This window comes from Mizuhopecten yessoensis, unplaced genomic scaffold (genome assembly GCF_002113885.1).
Source record: "Mizuhopecten yessoensis strain PY_sf001 unplaced genomic scaffold, ASM211388v2 scaffold10959, whole genome shotgun sequence".
In the NCBI taxonomy this organism is placed as follows: Eukaryota; Metazoa; Mollusca; class Bivalvia; order Pectinida; family Pectinidae; genus Mizuhopecten; species Mizuhopecten yessoensis.
Genome location: NW_018408807.1, coordinates 125,060 through 142,541, shown reverse-complemented (window position 1 = coordinate 142,541; position 17,482 = coordinate 125,060). Strand labels below are relative to the sequence as shown.

Here is a 17,482-nt window from a genome sequence, read left to right as displayed (position 1 = left end):
ATATGAGGTTTGTTACCACATTTATATATGAGGTTTGTTGCCCCATTTATATATGAGGTTTGTTACCACATTTATATATGAGGTTTGTTGCCCCATTTATATATGAGGTTTGTTACCACATTTATATATGAGGTTTGTTGCCCCATTTATATATGAGGTTTGTTACCACATTTATATATGAGGTTTGTTGCCCCATTTATATATGAGGTTTGTTACCACATTTATATATGAGGTTTGTTGCCCCATTTATATATGAGGTTTGTTACCACATTTATATATGAGGTTTGTTGCCCCATTTATATATGAGGTTTGTTACCACATTTATATATGAGGTTTGTTGCCCCATTTATATATGAGGTTTGTTACCACATTTATATATGAGGTTTGTTGCCCCATTTATATATGAGGTTTGTTACCACATTTATATATGAGGTTTGTTGCCCCATTTATATATGAGGTTTGTTGCCACATTTATATATGAGGTTTGTTGCCCCATTTATATATGAGGTTTGTTACCACATTTATATATGAGGTTTGTTGCCCCATTTATATATGAGGTTTGTTACCACATTTATATATGAGGTTTGTTGCCCCATTTATATATGAGGTTTGTTACCACATTTATATATGAGGTTTGTTGCCCCATTTATATATGAGGTTTGTTACCACATTTATATATGTGGTTTGTTACCAAATTTATATATGAGGGTTGTCGCAAGGTTTTCCTGATCAGTCAGTCAGTTTTTCTGCGGTTTGTTAAGAATGTTGTCACTTTTTTCTTATTTGCGATGGTTGTTTCCACTTCTCTGACTTGTGTTGGTTGTTGCCAATTTTCTCTAATCGATGAGGCTGTTTTGATGCCCCTCCCATTGGTAAAATGTTTGTGAGAGTTGTTGCCACTTCAAAACATTACAACTTCCCTTGTGAGGGTTTTTGCAACCTCGTTCTGATTTGTGTGTGAATTTTGCCACATCACTGATGTATAAAGATTGATATTACCTCTCTGATTTACGAGAGTGGTTGTCACTCCTCTTTGATTTTCTTTCGACCTTTCTGTCAAATAGATAACCGTGCACGTCATAGAATTCTCTTAACTGTGATTTGTAAATGTTCGGGTTGTTCTCTCCGATTCGTGAGAAGGGTTGTCTTCGATTCTCTATGGCTTGTGAAGTTTATTGCCTTTTTTCAAGGATTTTAAGCTGTTTTCTACTTCTCTCTGAGTTGTAAGATTGCTTCCATTTCTCTCCTATTTCCGTTTGACCTATATGTTAGACAGATAACCCCGGAATCTTATAATAGAATACTCATTGATGTATTTTACATCGCTGTCCTATTTCTCTGAATTGTGATATTTGTTGCCACTTTTCTCTTATTTGTTAGAAATGCTGCCAGTTGTCTGATTTTCAAAGTTGTTGCCATTTCTTTCTATTTTGTGTTGGGGGTTGTCATCTATGTTTGGTTTCTGACATTTTTGTATCCACATCTCTGATATATGTGAAGGATTTTCTTCATTTCTCTGTTGTTGAAATCTGTTTCCACAATCCCTTTGTTTTTTAGATATCCAGTACACCAAGGGCTTGCTTTAAGTGAATACCTCGAGTCTTGTTCATCAATTTCACATGAAATGGCAACCCCGTTAAGAATTTCTACATATAGCTACAATATATTAGCAAACGTTTTAACAAAAGGTCATCGACACCACTGACCTCGCGTGCTGACGAGTAGTGTGGCGTATCCTTGAGAACAGAACATGTCACTCTGAATATCTGACAGAACTATTGTCCATACTTATATAGCACTTCATAGACACGTTGTGATGTGTAGATATGTAAGGCTTTGTAACTTATCAGTAGGTGCAATGACCCCTATGACCCTTTCTGCACGAGATCACATAAAGGGTACAAGCTAAAAATCTCTTACTTTCGATCGCGGTAGAGCAATATTAAAAGAAAAATAATGTTTGTATCTAAATATTTATTTTATCTATTTTATAAAAATAAATGAACAAGCTATGTTAATTACTCTTGTTAGCCCGAGTGTGAGGGGCCATAATAATAGAGGAAACCGGAGTACCCGGGAAAACACCACGTGGTTGGGCATGTGACCCCTATACCTTTTCACTCCCGGTCCGGGAATCGAACCCTGGCCGTCTTTGTGAAACTCGAGTGCGGTATCCACTGCGCCACATATATTATCTACATTTAATGAATTTTACTGGACACAACGTTCTGCTTACAATGTATTATAAGGTTACATTTAACGAGATAGGCGTATATCATTTATGGAGTTCCATAACAGTTCCCCAATACTGACCAAAACTTAACGGGAGTCACTAACACGAGAGTTCGAAAAACTAGGCGACAACAGGAAAATATTAATGCGAAAACACATACACTAAGCACGCTATAAAGTGTGTGATTCAGACTAGTTTGCCCCTGGTATTTCTTGCCACTATGTTGTTTTCATTAAAACTGATCTACACAACAAATATTTAGACAAGTCAGTATTTACCTTTTGTATTATTTCGCTAAATGTGCGTACTCGGAGAAGACGACTTCCCTTAACTTTCCAAGCTACCAAATATTAGCGTTCTGTTAACATGGCGCGGACAATTAGCGACCGTAACCGAGATACTATCGTCCTCCAAACTTGTATACTGTACGTAATTGACCTTTTGATACTGAAGCGTATCGTTTTAGCGTTTGTAAGGCTGGATTTGGTCTTTTTAACATAATTAAGCGACAATTGTTTCAGACAAACGTACTGATACTCCTGCCTTCACTGGTCTAGCGATATACGGTATCCGGGCTGTATTGTTGCCTACAGGACCACTGTAGGACATTCTGTGTTCTCGGATCAGTTCCAACGGCTGCTCCCTTTAAATCGTCCTCCGCTTTGTGTCGGAAACAATGGACGACACTGAAGACACCTACTCCTATGTCTTCAGTGACATTCCGGCAGCACTTCCGGTTTGTTAATTTGCAATTCCGTTTGTGTGGGTTCTGGTTTGTTTTATGTCACATGTTCTCTAAAGACAATTGATGATCTTGTAATGCATCAGTATGGCCATTTGTCTCGACGTCTAGTCGGGTGTTTGTGTCCTCTTCTGCCCGAACGCTATATATGGGATCTAAATTACGACATAGGTATGTTATATAGTGAACAATTTGTCGTTCTAAATTAGTGTTATTTCAACGTATTTACGCAGTAATATTCCACTTATCCTGCATTTATCATGATGTTTTCTTTTGAAATTTGAATATGAATATTTCGGCTGAATGTGGACCGAGATTTTTTAAACACCGAGGTATATTAAGTTTCATCATTTAGCAGTTTAATCATTTTAATCTATTCAGCTAAACCTTTTTTTTAAACTTCAAATTGCTCACGACATTCATGAATGTCAAAGTGTTAACAAATTCAATAAGGCCGTTTGTTATTAGTACGACAATTTTAAGTGTTTAGGCATGAACGCTCACTAGCGCTGTAGTTGGACTGTAGTGAATGCACACATTGTAATACGGACTAGTTGTAGTAGACACATGTGTCAAGTATGTTTTTCTTTGAGATCAACATTAGACTGACCACTCTGGTCAGTTTTGACCATTGTAATCACCGTTACCACCATTTAGTATGTCCTTATTAGATCGATGCCTCGGAATCGTTTTGAGCCACTTATAATGATTGACATAAGAGCTGTTTTAGATACGGCCTAAAAGAAACGGGTAACATTTCTAGCCATTGGAGTACATGCTACAGAGGTGGACGAGGACTTCGACGTTTTTTACGTGTGCTCATAGTGTCGTATATGTTTTTTTCTGGTGATTCTGTTGTGGTACATAAACTTTTCCAGTTTAACCAAGCTGACGAATTTTCGGATCTTAATATTTTGTGTGTGTGTAAATATTTTGTGTGTGTACAATATAGTGGTTGTGTACAGTTGTGATTATCATGGGAGATAGACATTTCTGACGAACTTCTGTAATAGAAGGTATGTGTCGGAGGATGTAAACAAATAGGTCGAATATCGTAACTTTCACAACAAATTCCAGGGAGTAACCTCCCTTTACATAATATAGGGTTAAAGAAATGTTTTTATGTTAACACATGAAGAGGATGAGCAGCAATAACCATGTACCATACACATGATTCTTAGATATAGTCTTTTTATTGAATAAACATGTTCAAGGTCGTTTTTTTTTTTAAATATTTGTTCGCAGAGGATTGGAGTTTAAGATCACCATAAAAGCTAGGGAATTATGATAACGAACGAGGAGTGTATATCTCGCGGGAATTAAGTGATTTGAAGTAACCTTTTAGAATAACTGTGGCTAACCATATATATTTCATTTTCGGTTCCAGCCCCTGAGTCGAGGCACGTCTAAAAAATCCTCGAACCATTACCATAACAACCACAGTCATAGAGGGTACATGGAGCAACAGAGGCATCAGAAGATCCGTCTGAAAAGGGAGCCGACCCGGAACTGTGTTTCCTACCTCACCGGAATATTACACTGCTACAACGTATTCCTTCTGGTAGGTGACGTATAGTAGCTTCCGAGTCCTATATCATAGCCGTGACCTACTGACTTAATGCCTAAGATATAATATAGACATATTTATGTTTTTTTACTTTCTGTTCTGTTCCAAAGTCAACTCGTCACGATTATAGATTTACGAAACATGACTTTTTCAAATTTGTTTTCAAACGTCTATATAAATGGTCAGTTAATTTGTTAAAGTGTCATTAGTTTCAATGTTCTGTCCATGTATGTCAAAAAATCTACCGCATGCATCTTCATTATTGTTCAAATGTCACGATTTTTACACCATAGTTTCAAAACTCCTGGCCTATGTCTTAAGCTTAAAGACTGTTAGAAAGTAACCATTTTAACTTGATAACATCAGTTTAACTGGTCCTCACTTTTATTGAACCGAAAAGTCACCCTTCTTTGTTTGTGACAATCAGTTAACCCTTTCTACCGATCACAGTGAACCAAGCCAGTTGCAGAACAAACCCCCAAACACTTCTAATTGTTATTATACAAAAGCATATATTGAATCAAGCATCGTTGTTTAGATTTGACGGGGTACAGCATGACCTACATTTGTAGGTGAAAGTTGAGCTTTGTAGTTATTGACCCCAAATGAGTGTGAGATACAACATTTGTTTACTCGAGACAGGCAAGGTGTTTATTGTGTGTCAAGGATAGGCAACAGTCTCATATCCAACACACATGGGATAATTACTCAATACATCGGACAAATGCATATTGTATGATATTCAGGCTCACATTAATAACGGTCGTCCTAAAACTCACCTGAACTTTTGTTTCTGATAATCGCACCAATGGGTTTTTGAAATTAACATCAAGCGACATTATATAAAGAATACATAACGAATATAAAGTTATGAATGGCGTCACGGGAGAGCAAAATAACGGTTCTGGTACCAACATAATGGTCGGCACTGTAGCGGTTCCGGATGAGCAGTATAGCTATTTCGAACGGGATATATATTTTAATTTTTGCTGGTTATTTTATAATCAATAATACACTGGAATATATACCGACCACACTTAAATAAAAACTGACACATCTATATTTTTAACTCGTTTACCATTGTTTGACAGGTCCATTTTATAAATTATACTTATAAGTACGGTACACTCGTGATCTACTGCCGTATCTGTTCCAGCGAGGTAGATGTAGTTTACAAGATAAAGATCTGTTTCTCGGGCACAATATTAACAACATGCATGTCAGTGGCAATAAAAACATATGCAAATATCGATGTAACAGCAAAGGTCAGAAACAGGTCATTTGTGAATTAAAAAAAATAGTCACTACCGTTACAGTTCGCGTGTCTAGTTTTGATCGATTTGTCCGACCCCACGAGTTAAATGCCACCTATTTAACTATGGTTGTTATCTAACATGCTTTGTCGCGTATTTCATGATGACGTCCATTATCAAAGAGCAATGGTGTTATTATATTACGCCTGAACAACAGAAATATCTCAAATTATATTCCTTCCATTTTGATTGATTTTTCTGTCAGAAAGGCATTTGACGATCATGTTTCACCGTCTTCATCTCTACTATAATACACACAGTGTATATTGGCGGCCATGTTTAACCGTTTTCATCTTTACTATAATACCCACAGTTTATCTTGTCGGCCATGTTTAACCGTTTTTATCTCTAGTATAACACCAACGATTGTTTTCATCTTGGTGGCCATGTTTCAGCTCAACATATAAGACACCGAATCTATACTGGTACATGTAGTTAAGTGTATCCGAGTACAATATCGGGGACCACTTGCCGAAGGGGATGGTATCACAAGGCTTTTCTTTATATATCTCTACATCAGATATAATCAAGAGCAAATATCTTTCCAGCGAAGATCAAGAAATGTGACTCCCTTCGGAAAAATGGTACTTGTATTGAGGAAGAGAGTTTTCATGTCGGTGCCCTTGCTTTATTGAAACTGTCAAAAGGGTCTTTAAAATCTATGCTTCTGAAAAATACACTGTGAAATCATATCTTGAAAAAAGCAAAGATATAAGGAGAACAAACTTACAGCCAGAAAAATAAGCAAGCAAAGAAAATAAGCTATTAACTCATGAATATAAGTAAACAACTAGCGACAATATTTATATACCTCAAATAAGGAAATAATAGATAGATTAACAAGGAAATCAGGGACATCAGTAAACAATTAGCGGCAATATTTATATACCTCAAATAAGGAAATAATAGATAGATAAACAAGGAAAACAGGGACAATAGTAAACAATTAGCGGCCATGTTTATATACCTCAAGTAAGGAAATAATAGATAGATAAACAAGGAAAACAGGGACAATAGTAAACAATTAGCGGCCATGTTTATATACCTCAAGTAAGGAAATAATAGATAGATAAGCAAGGAAATCAGGGACATCAGTAAACAATTAGCGGCAATGTTTATATCCCTCAAATAAGGAAATAATAGATAGATAAACAAGGAAATCAGGGACATCAGTAAACAATTAGCGGCAATATCTATATACCTCAAGTAAGGAAATAATATATAGATAAACAAGGAAATCAGGGACATCAGTAAACAATTAGCGACAATGTTTATATACCTCAAGAAAAAAGTAAGCAAATAATAGATAGATAAACAAGGAAATCAGTGACATCAGTAACAAATAGAGAAAGTAAGCAAATAATTGATCTCAGGGAAAATAGTTTTTTCTATTGCTACACGTAATCAACAGGCGTTTGAATTTGGACAATAATGATACAGTAAAAATTACACGTAATGGTCGAAAATTTGGGTCAAACTTCACATTGATAATGAAAATATTCATATGCGTAATATTTTACTAATACCACATTCATGTAGATCCGATTTCTTAGGCTACAAAGACCAAATTGTGCTATTGATAGATGTAATTATATACGTATATTTAGTATTTATATGCACAAACCAGTGCTTAAAAAATATTACGACACAAAACATAATGTTTTTATTAACAAAAAAGAAGACAAGAAAGATACTAAGTGAACCTCAGGTATTTTGCTTTCCTCAGAAGAAACTAATTTCAAAAGATTAGAGAAAAGTTTTGTTAAAAACTGATGATGAGGCGTCTATAGTAAGCGTCGTTAACATCAGTTTGTATTTCACATTGTACGGAGTGTCGCCGTCAAACCGATAACAACCATCTTCATCACACTGCCTTCTCTGAGAAGTAACGAGCGAGATGCTAATACTTTTGTATTGCTCATTTTATAACAGAGTTTTAATGTAAGAGTGCCAAACTATTTGAGTTTTATTAGGTTTTGATAAAAACTGTGTTTCACGCTCGTTAGAACTCTTTGCCAATAAAGGTCTTGATTTATATTGCTTACACCTCGCTCCAGTCTTTTACCATTTTGGTTTTATGGCTCCCAAACCTATGTCATCGTTCGTTCTTAGAAAACCTCTTTACAGGTGATCGATTTAGACATCGTTAAACATGGCACACATAATGAGTTGGCCAAGAGGTTAATATTTAGTGAAAAATAGAAATCCTCCCATCATATTCTGTAAACCAAAGCTTTGTTGTGTCCTTTTTGAACACGTCCTGTGCCTAATACGGAGTGACCTCGATTTAAATTTCATCGCAAACAGTATCAAACAGTATCAAACAGTAACAAACAGTATCAAACAGTATCAAACAGTATCAAATAGTATCAAACAGTATAAAACAGTATCAAACAGTATCAAATAGTATCAAATAGTATAAAACAGTAACAAACAGTATCAAATAGTATCAAATAGTATAAAACAGTAACAAACAGTATCAAATAGTATCAAATAGTAACAAGCAGTATCAAACAGTATCAAATAGTATCAAATAGTATCAAGCAGTATCAAACAGTATAAAACAGTAACAAACAGTATCAAACAGTATCAAATAGTATCAAATAGTATCAAATAGTATAAAACAGTAACAAACAGTATCAAATAGTATCAAATAGTATAAAACAGTAACAAACAGTATCAAACAGTATCAAACAGTATCAAATAGTATCAAACAGTATAAAACAGTAACAAACAGTATCAAACAGTATCAAATAGTATCAAACAGTATCAGATAGTATCAAATAGTATCAAGCAGTATCAAACAGTATCAAACAGTATCAATTTCTTGTTTTGAGACCCTTTTCCTGTATAGCTGTTATATATTAATGAACGCTTTTCGAAAACGTGTTCGATGATACACGTATTTCTTGTTGATAAAAATCTGTTTAAATTCTTACAAGTAACTTGAGTATTAATTCTATAAACGTCATTCTTGTCAAGATAATATTTTATACCAGTAAAGTCCCCGTCACGGGTCTTTGGAACAGGTGATAATTCCTTACACTGGGTTATCGATCACTGTAGAGTGCCAAGGAATGAAGAGTTCCTCGCGCGCGCTCAGTCGAGTCGGAACTCTCCTTTTTATTACCGTTATCTTGTAGTTTTGAGAAGTGACCTATACTATCCTAGGTCTGGCTTCCCCATCGACATGTTTACCTAGGCAGTATGTTTACGTTCTATCGATAGGCGGGGAGGGATGGAAGGAGGGGTTATTTCAACCGTAGAAAGAATCGGACAGACACTTGACAACACTTGAAGAGCACGTTTCATGAGTTTCACGTTAAATTGATGCCAAGTTTTGCATTATTTCGTCATACTTGGAGATCGATTGAGAGATTTGATACCAGTAAACTTTGGTGGGGAACTCTTTGGTGGTTTTACACACTGCTCTACGATATTGTGTTTACATAAAAACGTCATCCTTGTCAAATCAACGCCATATTACAAAGATTCATATGATTTGTATGTCGATCGATGTCTTACGTTACAGCCGCATCTCCTGTGTTACTTACTTCATAACTGATAAAAAAATACATCCCATTGTCTTACGATATAGCTGATCAAGTCACCCTACAATCTATAGCTGATAAATACATCCCATTGTCTTATTGTATAGCTGATAAAGTAAACCTACAATCTATAGCTGATCAACACATCCCATTGTCCTATTGTATAACTGATAAAGTAACCCTACAATCTATAGCTGATAAACACATCCCATTGTCTTATTGTATAGCTGATAAAGTAACCCAACAATCTATAGCTGATCAACACATCCCACTGTCCTATTGTATAACTGATAAAGTAAACCTACAATCTATAGCTGATAAATACACTCCATTGTCTTATTGTATTGCTGATAAAGTAACTCTACAGTCTATAGCTGATCAATACATCCCATTGTCTTATTGTATAGCTGATAAAGTAACCCAACAATCTATAGCTGATCAACACATCCCATTGTCCTATTGTATAACTGATAAAGTAAACCTACAATCTATAGCTGATAAATACACTCCATTGTCTTATTGTATTGCTGATAAAGTAACCCAACAATCTATAGCTGATCAATACATCCCATTGACCTATTGTATAACTGATAAAGTAAACCTACAATCTAAAGCTGATAAATACATCCCATTGTCTTATTGTATAGCTGATAAAGTAACCCTACAATCTATAAATGATAAATACCCCCATTGTCTTATTGTATAGCTGATAAAGCAAACCTACAATCTATAGCTGATAAATACACTCCATTGTCTTATTGTATAGCTGATAAAGTAAATCTACATTCTATAGCTGATAAATACATCCCATTGTCCTATTGTATAACTGATAAAGTAACCCTACAATTTATAGCTGATAAATACATCCCATTGTCCTATTGTATAACTGATAAAGTAAACCTACAATCTATAGCTGATAAATACATCCCATTGTCCTATTGTATAACTGACAAAGTAACCCTACAATCTATAGCTGATAAATACACCCCATTGTCTTATTGTATAGCTGATAAATTAACCCTACGATCTATAAATGATAAATACACCCCATTGTCGATAGAATACGTCCGCTGTATTGTTTACCTCTCACAATTCATTGCCTTAATGCATAATCCCAGAGCAGCAGTTTTGGTGAATACATGTACCTTAGGTCAGAAACATAAGGCTATATTAGTAATTACAAATTATACGGATACCACATTCAAAATAACTAATGTGCATCGCATATTTTATCTTTTTCATTCCCTTCAATGTAATTAGACATGAATTTTCAATCGTGAAAAACGATGAAGCTGGTGCCAAGGAATGTTTTTTTTTTAGATACTGGAGATGTCAATTTTAATATATCTGCCAAGTTATCGTTATGTGGGAACCATAAATGACCCGTTCACTGCATGTAAATAAAAGTGCAGGTACTTTCTACTAGATTACACAAAGGACCTTATCGACAATGTTGGCTCTGTCCGAAACATCTACCCTCGCTAAAGTTGTCCAACGTTGCTTATTTCGATCAACACGTATCAAAGGTACGACGAAATGTATCAAAATAAAGTCTTTTCAATATTAGGAACTAGTTATACGTGGAACTATTACGTTAAATTTCGCCAACATTGTTAGCCTTTTTTGCTGTTGAACTTGGTGGTCAGACCTCTTCTTATGTCTGCAGGCGTCGAAGCACGTACACCAAAGACAACTGTTGAGTAATTATATGTATTCATGTGGAACTATTGCGGTTTTCTTTCGGTGCGGCTCCGGGATAACGAAACCACGTTTGTTTTAATCACTATACTTCCTCAGAAGAACCGTGCAAGTTGTCACTTCTATTAGATGTAAGACGACTTTTTGTCGATGATGGATCTGCTTGTCTAACGAGAAAAACGCGACGCCATGATGGAACACGTGATCATCGTCCTCTCTAATCAGCAACGCGGTAACGGATCCGGATATTGCATCCCGCCCAACATACCCTGATCGAGGATAGAGTTTAATTCAGGTCTCCCATCTCTCAAATGCTTGATAACCGAGGACGTCTGTGAATTGACGTGGCGACACACAAAGTGATCGTGACACTTCACATATGTTATTTGCAGCAATATTCTAGAAACAGGAAACAATTATTCTGGCAAGGCATGTCACCTAGATGACCTGGCTTCAGAAAATTGTATTTCTGCTATGACAAACGACTGGAAATATTTGGCATGCAAACGACACTTATTTTTCATGTTTGACATATTGTCTGTTAAAATACATGGACAGATCTGGAGTAAACGGTTGAAATGTAACGAAAGTTATGTTTCATTAATTTGAAGGAGGGATGATTTTGACAAACGTTGAATCGAAGGAGCTAGACGTATATGTTATTTTAACAGGAAATACCCTCTGTCAAATCAATTTCGAAATGTTAAGTCTGTCACCGCTGTTGATGGCCTGCTGGGCGTACCGTTTGTATGAACAGAGGATATGGCCATGAGGTGCTTGCGCGTGCATGGTTTTGTTGTCCAACGCGGCTTTCAAGTACTTATCTATTATTCATACTAAACCCAACGAGTCATTTCCTTGTAGGGACACTGTCAAAATTAGAGCCGGCTTCAATTTCTCCGGGGAACTAAAATTAGCTTCCCCTAGCGTGTCGGACTGTATAGTATTTTTATTTATACTGACATTTGAATTTATGTTTTAACTGCCAATTGTCTTACAATCTGTGAAGAGGGAGATTGGTGCTCGCTACTTAATCAGTGTTAACGAATGACACTGGGGGAGGTCGCTAATTCAGTAGAACACGATAGTAATGCTTTGTTTGTATGGATATAAATGTAGACTGTGCTTGTGTCCCGGCTATAAGTCAGAGCGTAGACTCGTGTCCGTGATCAAGTGTCTTTACTCCTAATCATCTGGACAGTCCGAGCTTTCCTCTACAAATGTTGAAGCATCATTGCGTCTAGCAACACCATTTTTCAAATCTGTCGTCTGATATCTTAAAAATAGTCATAACTGCCACAATAAAATAAAGAAATAACTTTAGTTTTTTTTTCTCTTCATTACTCCATGAAAAAAGTAGTCAATGTTTTAAGACTGCTAACGTGTATTCTCCGTTCAAAGGAATAATGTCCTTTACCGAAGAGAACTCGTCTTTTTTTTTAAATTCTGTAATTATCATGAGATATAGGTCCACAAAAAATCTTTGTAAGGAACTTCTGTTAGCGTTGTTTTAATTAAAAGTACGGTATCGATAGTCCAATTCCAGCTTTCTAGCTCAACCTCCACAAGAAAAACAATTAATGAAATTAATATGTATTAACTCAGCGTTCGTAACTTTAACAGGTTCTAGGATCCGGTGTCTTAGCTGTCGGAGTATGGCTGCTTGTGAAGGACTACAACTCTCGCGAGATTTCCGCGATTGTGGGATCTCGTCTTTTCGAGTATCTAACCTATGGTCTGACGGCAGGTGGCGGTGCCGTCGCCATTCTTGCCTTCTGTGGCTGCTGCGGTACAATGCGTCAGGATAAATTTGTCCTCGGATTTGTAAGCATATTTTCTTACTTCTTAATTAAAAAAATGTATGTGCATTTTATATCTACTCCTTATGGTCTATTAAAATGTACAGCTTTTGTATTTATAATGGCATGTAGACGGATATTGTGAAGATGTAGAAGAATTTTATCTAAAAAAGATGAATAAATGAACAAATACTAAAATGAACTAAATAACTACAAAATAACGTAGTCCGTGACATTAACATTTTGGATAAAGAAGTTGCTTACAGCTGTTGCATGCTACTCATTACGTGTGTAATCAGATACCGGAAGTTGTACTACAGCCTTCTCACAACCAAACTACTGTATTATTTCTCTTTAGACATCTAGTTCCATGCTACACGGTTTCTAACTAATTTTAATTTACTGTAGCAACTGTGTCATTTATTTATCACACTAGTAAACATTTACACCCATAAATGTGATTTGGATATTGTTGATGTGGAAATATTTTAAAAATAATATAGATGCATGTCACAGAAAGGTAGCATACAGCCTTAAATGCAAGATTGTTTTTTCTTGTTTCAGTATGGTACCGTTCTAACCCTTGTGATATTGATGCTGTTTGCCGGATTCGCGTTGGGGCTCACGTTCAGATCGGAGGTAATTGGTTACTAATTGTAATCGCCTAGGTAATAAACATTATGTTAATTACCCAGGGTAATGACTATGATTGAGGTCCTGATTGAGTGTGTGAGAGGGATTTTGAGCTTGACAAGCACTGCAATCGATGGTGAGATTTGCATGTAATTGCAGACGTTGGCATGGAAATTACGGAAAATCTTGACAATTGTTTTCGCCATTATTACATATACCTTATATACATAGAAAAATACGTAAATAGCAATTCAACATTTGTAATAGAAGTAATTTGTACATAACAGGTTGTATATCTCTTTGTATGTGGTTGGTACAGTTTACAAGTGAACAGTTTTAAACACAAGACGGCTGATTTCTTTGGAAATGAATACTATTCTAATACCTTACTTAGTGCATTGAAAGCCCACACCCCTACCAATTCTTAGTCGTCCACGAAAGCACACATCCCTACCAATTCTTAGTCGTCCACGAAAGCCCACACCCCTACCAATTCTTAGTCGTCCACGAAAGCCCACACCCCTACCAAGTCTAAGTCGTCCACGAAGTCTCAGAAATCTTGGTGAAGCCGATGGATTGGTGCTTGTCTAAATGTCTACTACCGTAGAGCCGATCTGTATTCCTCGCTATATCTGTCTTCCTCCCTAAAGTCTGTCTTCATCCCTATAGTCTGTCTTCTTTCCTATAGTCTGTGTTCGTCCTATCCCTATTTTAACTTCCTATAGTTTATCTTCGTCCTATCTGGACTTCTCTACCATTATGTTTCCGACTCGGAGATCATTAAACTTGTTTAATTTCATTATACTTATCGATAAAATCAGTTTGTTTCTTCTTTAAAATCAGCTCATATCAGTTGCAATAGGACTGTGCCAGTATAATTACATTTGATACAGCTGGAAAAAAGTAAACAATTTGCAAATGCTTACTGAAGACTAGAACATTTCAGGATTCCTGGGACAGGACCCTGTTCAGTACGAGTAAGGGTAACAGTTTATAAATACTCCTTCATTGTTTTTGAAACAACGTGTTTAGTACTACAATACTTCCTTTCTTTGCAATTATAAGACGAAGAGCATAGACCCATTTTTGCACGTTTGCTGTGTCTGTGTGGGTAACCAGTCTGGTGTTGTTTTGTAGATTACCAATATAAAACTCGACTTGTGTCGGGATGTAGCTATAATGAAAACAGGCGTCGAAAGGACTTGGAATATTGGCAGCATATTGTCAATAAGGTTTCAATGGGCCCCTCAATAATCGCTTCTGCATCAAACTCATACTTTTGCTGGTCCAATCAACCTTGCGTGCTGTCGTACGCCGGCAAACTTGTTTGAAGACAAAACGGCGTACTCGGTTAAACGCCATATACATGTACTTTTTGTGAGCTTTGCTGTTCCATCAAATGACACTATTGTGCGATTGACAGGCGAACTGTATTGATATACGAATTTAATTAGAAGCACACAGCCGACTTTTAATCTGAGACCTCTTTCACTCAATACATAAATTCCCTTTTTTCAGTTAAAAGAAGATCTTACTGAGCATTTTAAGTCATCAATAATCAAGCACTATGGAGTTGACGTGGAACGAAATTCATTCAACCGTTTGGTAACAGACGCATGGGACGCCATGCAAAGAACGGTAAGATTTATTTAATTACAGGAACGGCCGATTAAGCGGGATTGGACAATCCGGATGTTTTTTCCACTGAAAGTAGTCACACATTTCCTATGATCAAGTTAGCTATATTCAGGTTCATGGAAATACTAATTAGTTTGATACAATTTAGTGCAGATTCATTTTATTTTTTATTTTGATTTTGTAAACAGGTTCATTTTCGCTATTATCTATTTTTACCTGTGTGTTTTAAGTGGTTTCACGCGAAACTAGCCTCCTTATATGAGTGCAAAAGTGTCCGAAAGGCGTTTACATTTTCGACTTATCTCGCGAATAAGAGCGAAAATATAGAACTCGCGATTCTTCAACATCTGACAGTCTTTGGCTATTTTGGTGTAAATTGTTGTGATTTTTCGCAGAAGTATAGACATATAGACTCCTAAAAACGGAAATATCTACGCAAGTGAACAACAGAGATTACACTCCAGTACCTCGTTCTGTGTAGACTTGTACTCAACAGCTGCCCTCGGTAACAGAACGCACCTTTCAAGTTTCACGAAGGTCATAACAGTAATCCGATTGTTTGAAACCAATTGTTTTAATTAAGAGATGAGAACCAGATTTGCCCACAAAGAAGTTGAATGTACAGAAGGGTATGGTCTTTAGTGTATGCTGGGCTATTGTAATACAATCCACTTATTGAATTTAAAGTTTAATGACTTGCAATTCGTTCTTATTTTAAGGTCTTCTGTTTTATTTACTTTCAATTGATTGGTTCTGTTGCATTTTTCTCCCAAGCAGTGCTTTGTTCCTTGGTGCCAAGCAGAGATTCTATCGGCGTATTATTTTAGTTAGTTAGTTGGTCCCACTTGTGGGCTTTGGTTATTTCACATTGATCAAGAGATCGGCACTGCAACCCTTAATCAGACAACGGGTGATAATTTAACTGCCAATTTAGTAATACGTTTTGTCAGGGGGAAAACCCCGCAAGAAACTTGTAATCAAAGGGTAAAGTTGAAAAATTCTAGAGCCCAAACAGTTCTCCAATGATAGAGCCTTACTTTTTTGTTTAAAGTTGACATTAGCCTGTGAGTTATTGACAATTTCCTAACGGATGAATTCCTAAACAAGACACGTCCTGCTTAACCAGCAGTGAACTACCAGCAAAATGTCCTGGAACAAAACAAAATTGTACATCAAGGCACACCTGGTAAACCAGATACCACAAGGCTGTAATTTGACAGAGCCTGTTACGCTCGGATCTCTGCCGACATTGTTTTATAAGTGATTATGTTGTGATAATGCTACTAAGGCTAGTGCCTAAACTTACCCGTAAACAGGAAGTCGGTTTCCTGTCTAGATCAAGGACTCTGTTTTAATCAGGCAAAAATGGCGATTGCTTGTCTTCCTGTTTAGATCAAAGATTATAAATAACTAGTATATGGCAAAAGGTCGACTTCCTGTTTAGATCAAATGCATTGTAAACGGGCAAATAAGGCAACTGTCCGACTCCTGTTTATATAAGAGGTGACTATCTTTTTGTTAGTTGGTTGATACTTCTGAACATCTTACGTCAACTTGAAATTCCGATTTCTTGATGAGTTTTGTTAATTACAGTTTAAATTTGAATATTATATATTTTACTAGAATTTGCAACTGCTATAATTTTGAAACGTTTTCGACACACTTTAGTGATCGGCCATGTGATGTGAGCAATTCTTTTATTTTCCAGTTACAATGCTGTGGAGCTGTTGGGGATGAAGATTCACTGTTCAGTTGGGCAATATATAAACTCCATAGCGACTGGTATGCTGTGGAGATGCGGGACAAACGTAAATATTCCTATAACTTTCTTTTAAATAAGTTATTCGAACGAATACTACTATCTGCTGGTATAATATATGAAACATTAATCCTTCGTGTTTCTTCAAACATTTTCTCAGATGAAATTTGTTTTAGTTTAAAGTATTTGGTCAAATGGAATGAAAGAAATGATTCTGATATATCACCTTAAGACAAGAAACAAAGAAATACATTCTATAATTGCAATTTTTCAATTATTTCAGAAAATTAACATTCTAAGAATTGCTTATTAAATAAGATATCGAGTAACTAGACTTCTATCTTCTTTGTTTCGATAATACAATAACAGCGAATCTCTTTATTCTATAGTATTTATATCCTCGCGATTACTCTCCAAACATTGACGCGGCCAACATTTGAATTCGCCAAAATGAAAATAAAAAGCCAATTACAATGTAATATCGTTCGTTAAAATATACCTGAACACATGGAATTGAACCTTAACATCTACTCTCATGGAGAATCAAGT

At 36.1% G+C, this 17,482-nt stretch overlaps 1 protein-coding gene across 2 annotated transcripts in view; it reads left to right on the top strand.

Moving 5' to 3' along the window:
- LOC110464095 (tetraspanin-18-like) overlaps positions 1 to 17,482 on the top strand; it is an 83,807-nt gene that overhangs the window by 51,149 nt on the left and 15,176 nt on the right. For both annotated transcript variants that reach the window (XM_021519144.1, XM_021519145.1), the window contains 5 exons: positions 4,363 to 4,536; positions 12,728 to 12,928; positions 13,468 to 13,542; positions 15,055 to 15,174; positions 16,883 to 16,982. In XM_021519144.1, coding sequence (XP_021374819.1) covers positions 4,363 to 4,536; positions 12,728 to 12,928; positions 13,468 to 13,542; positions 15,055 to 15,174; positions 16,883 to 16,982 — 670 coding nt within the window. The remainder of the gene's footprint in view (positions 1 to 4,362; positions 4,537 to 12,727; positions 12,929 to 13,467; positions 13,543 to 15,054; positions 15,175 to 16,882; positions 16,983 to 17,482) is intronic.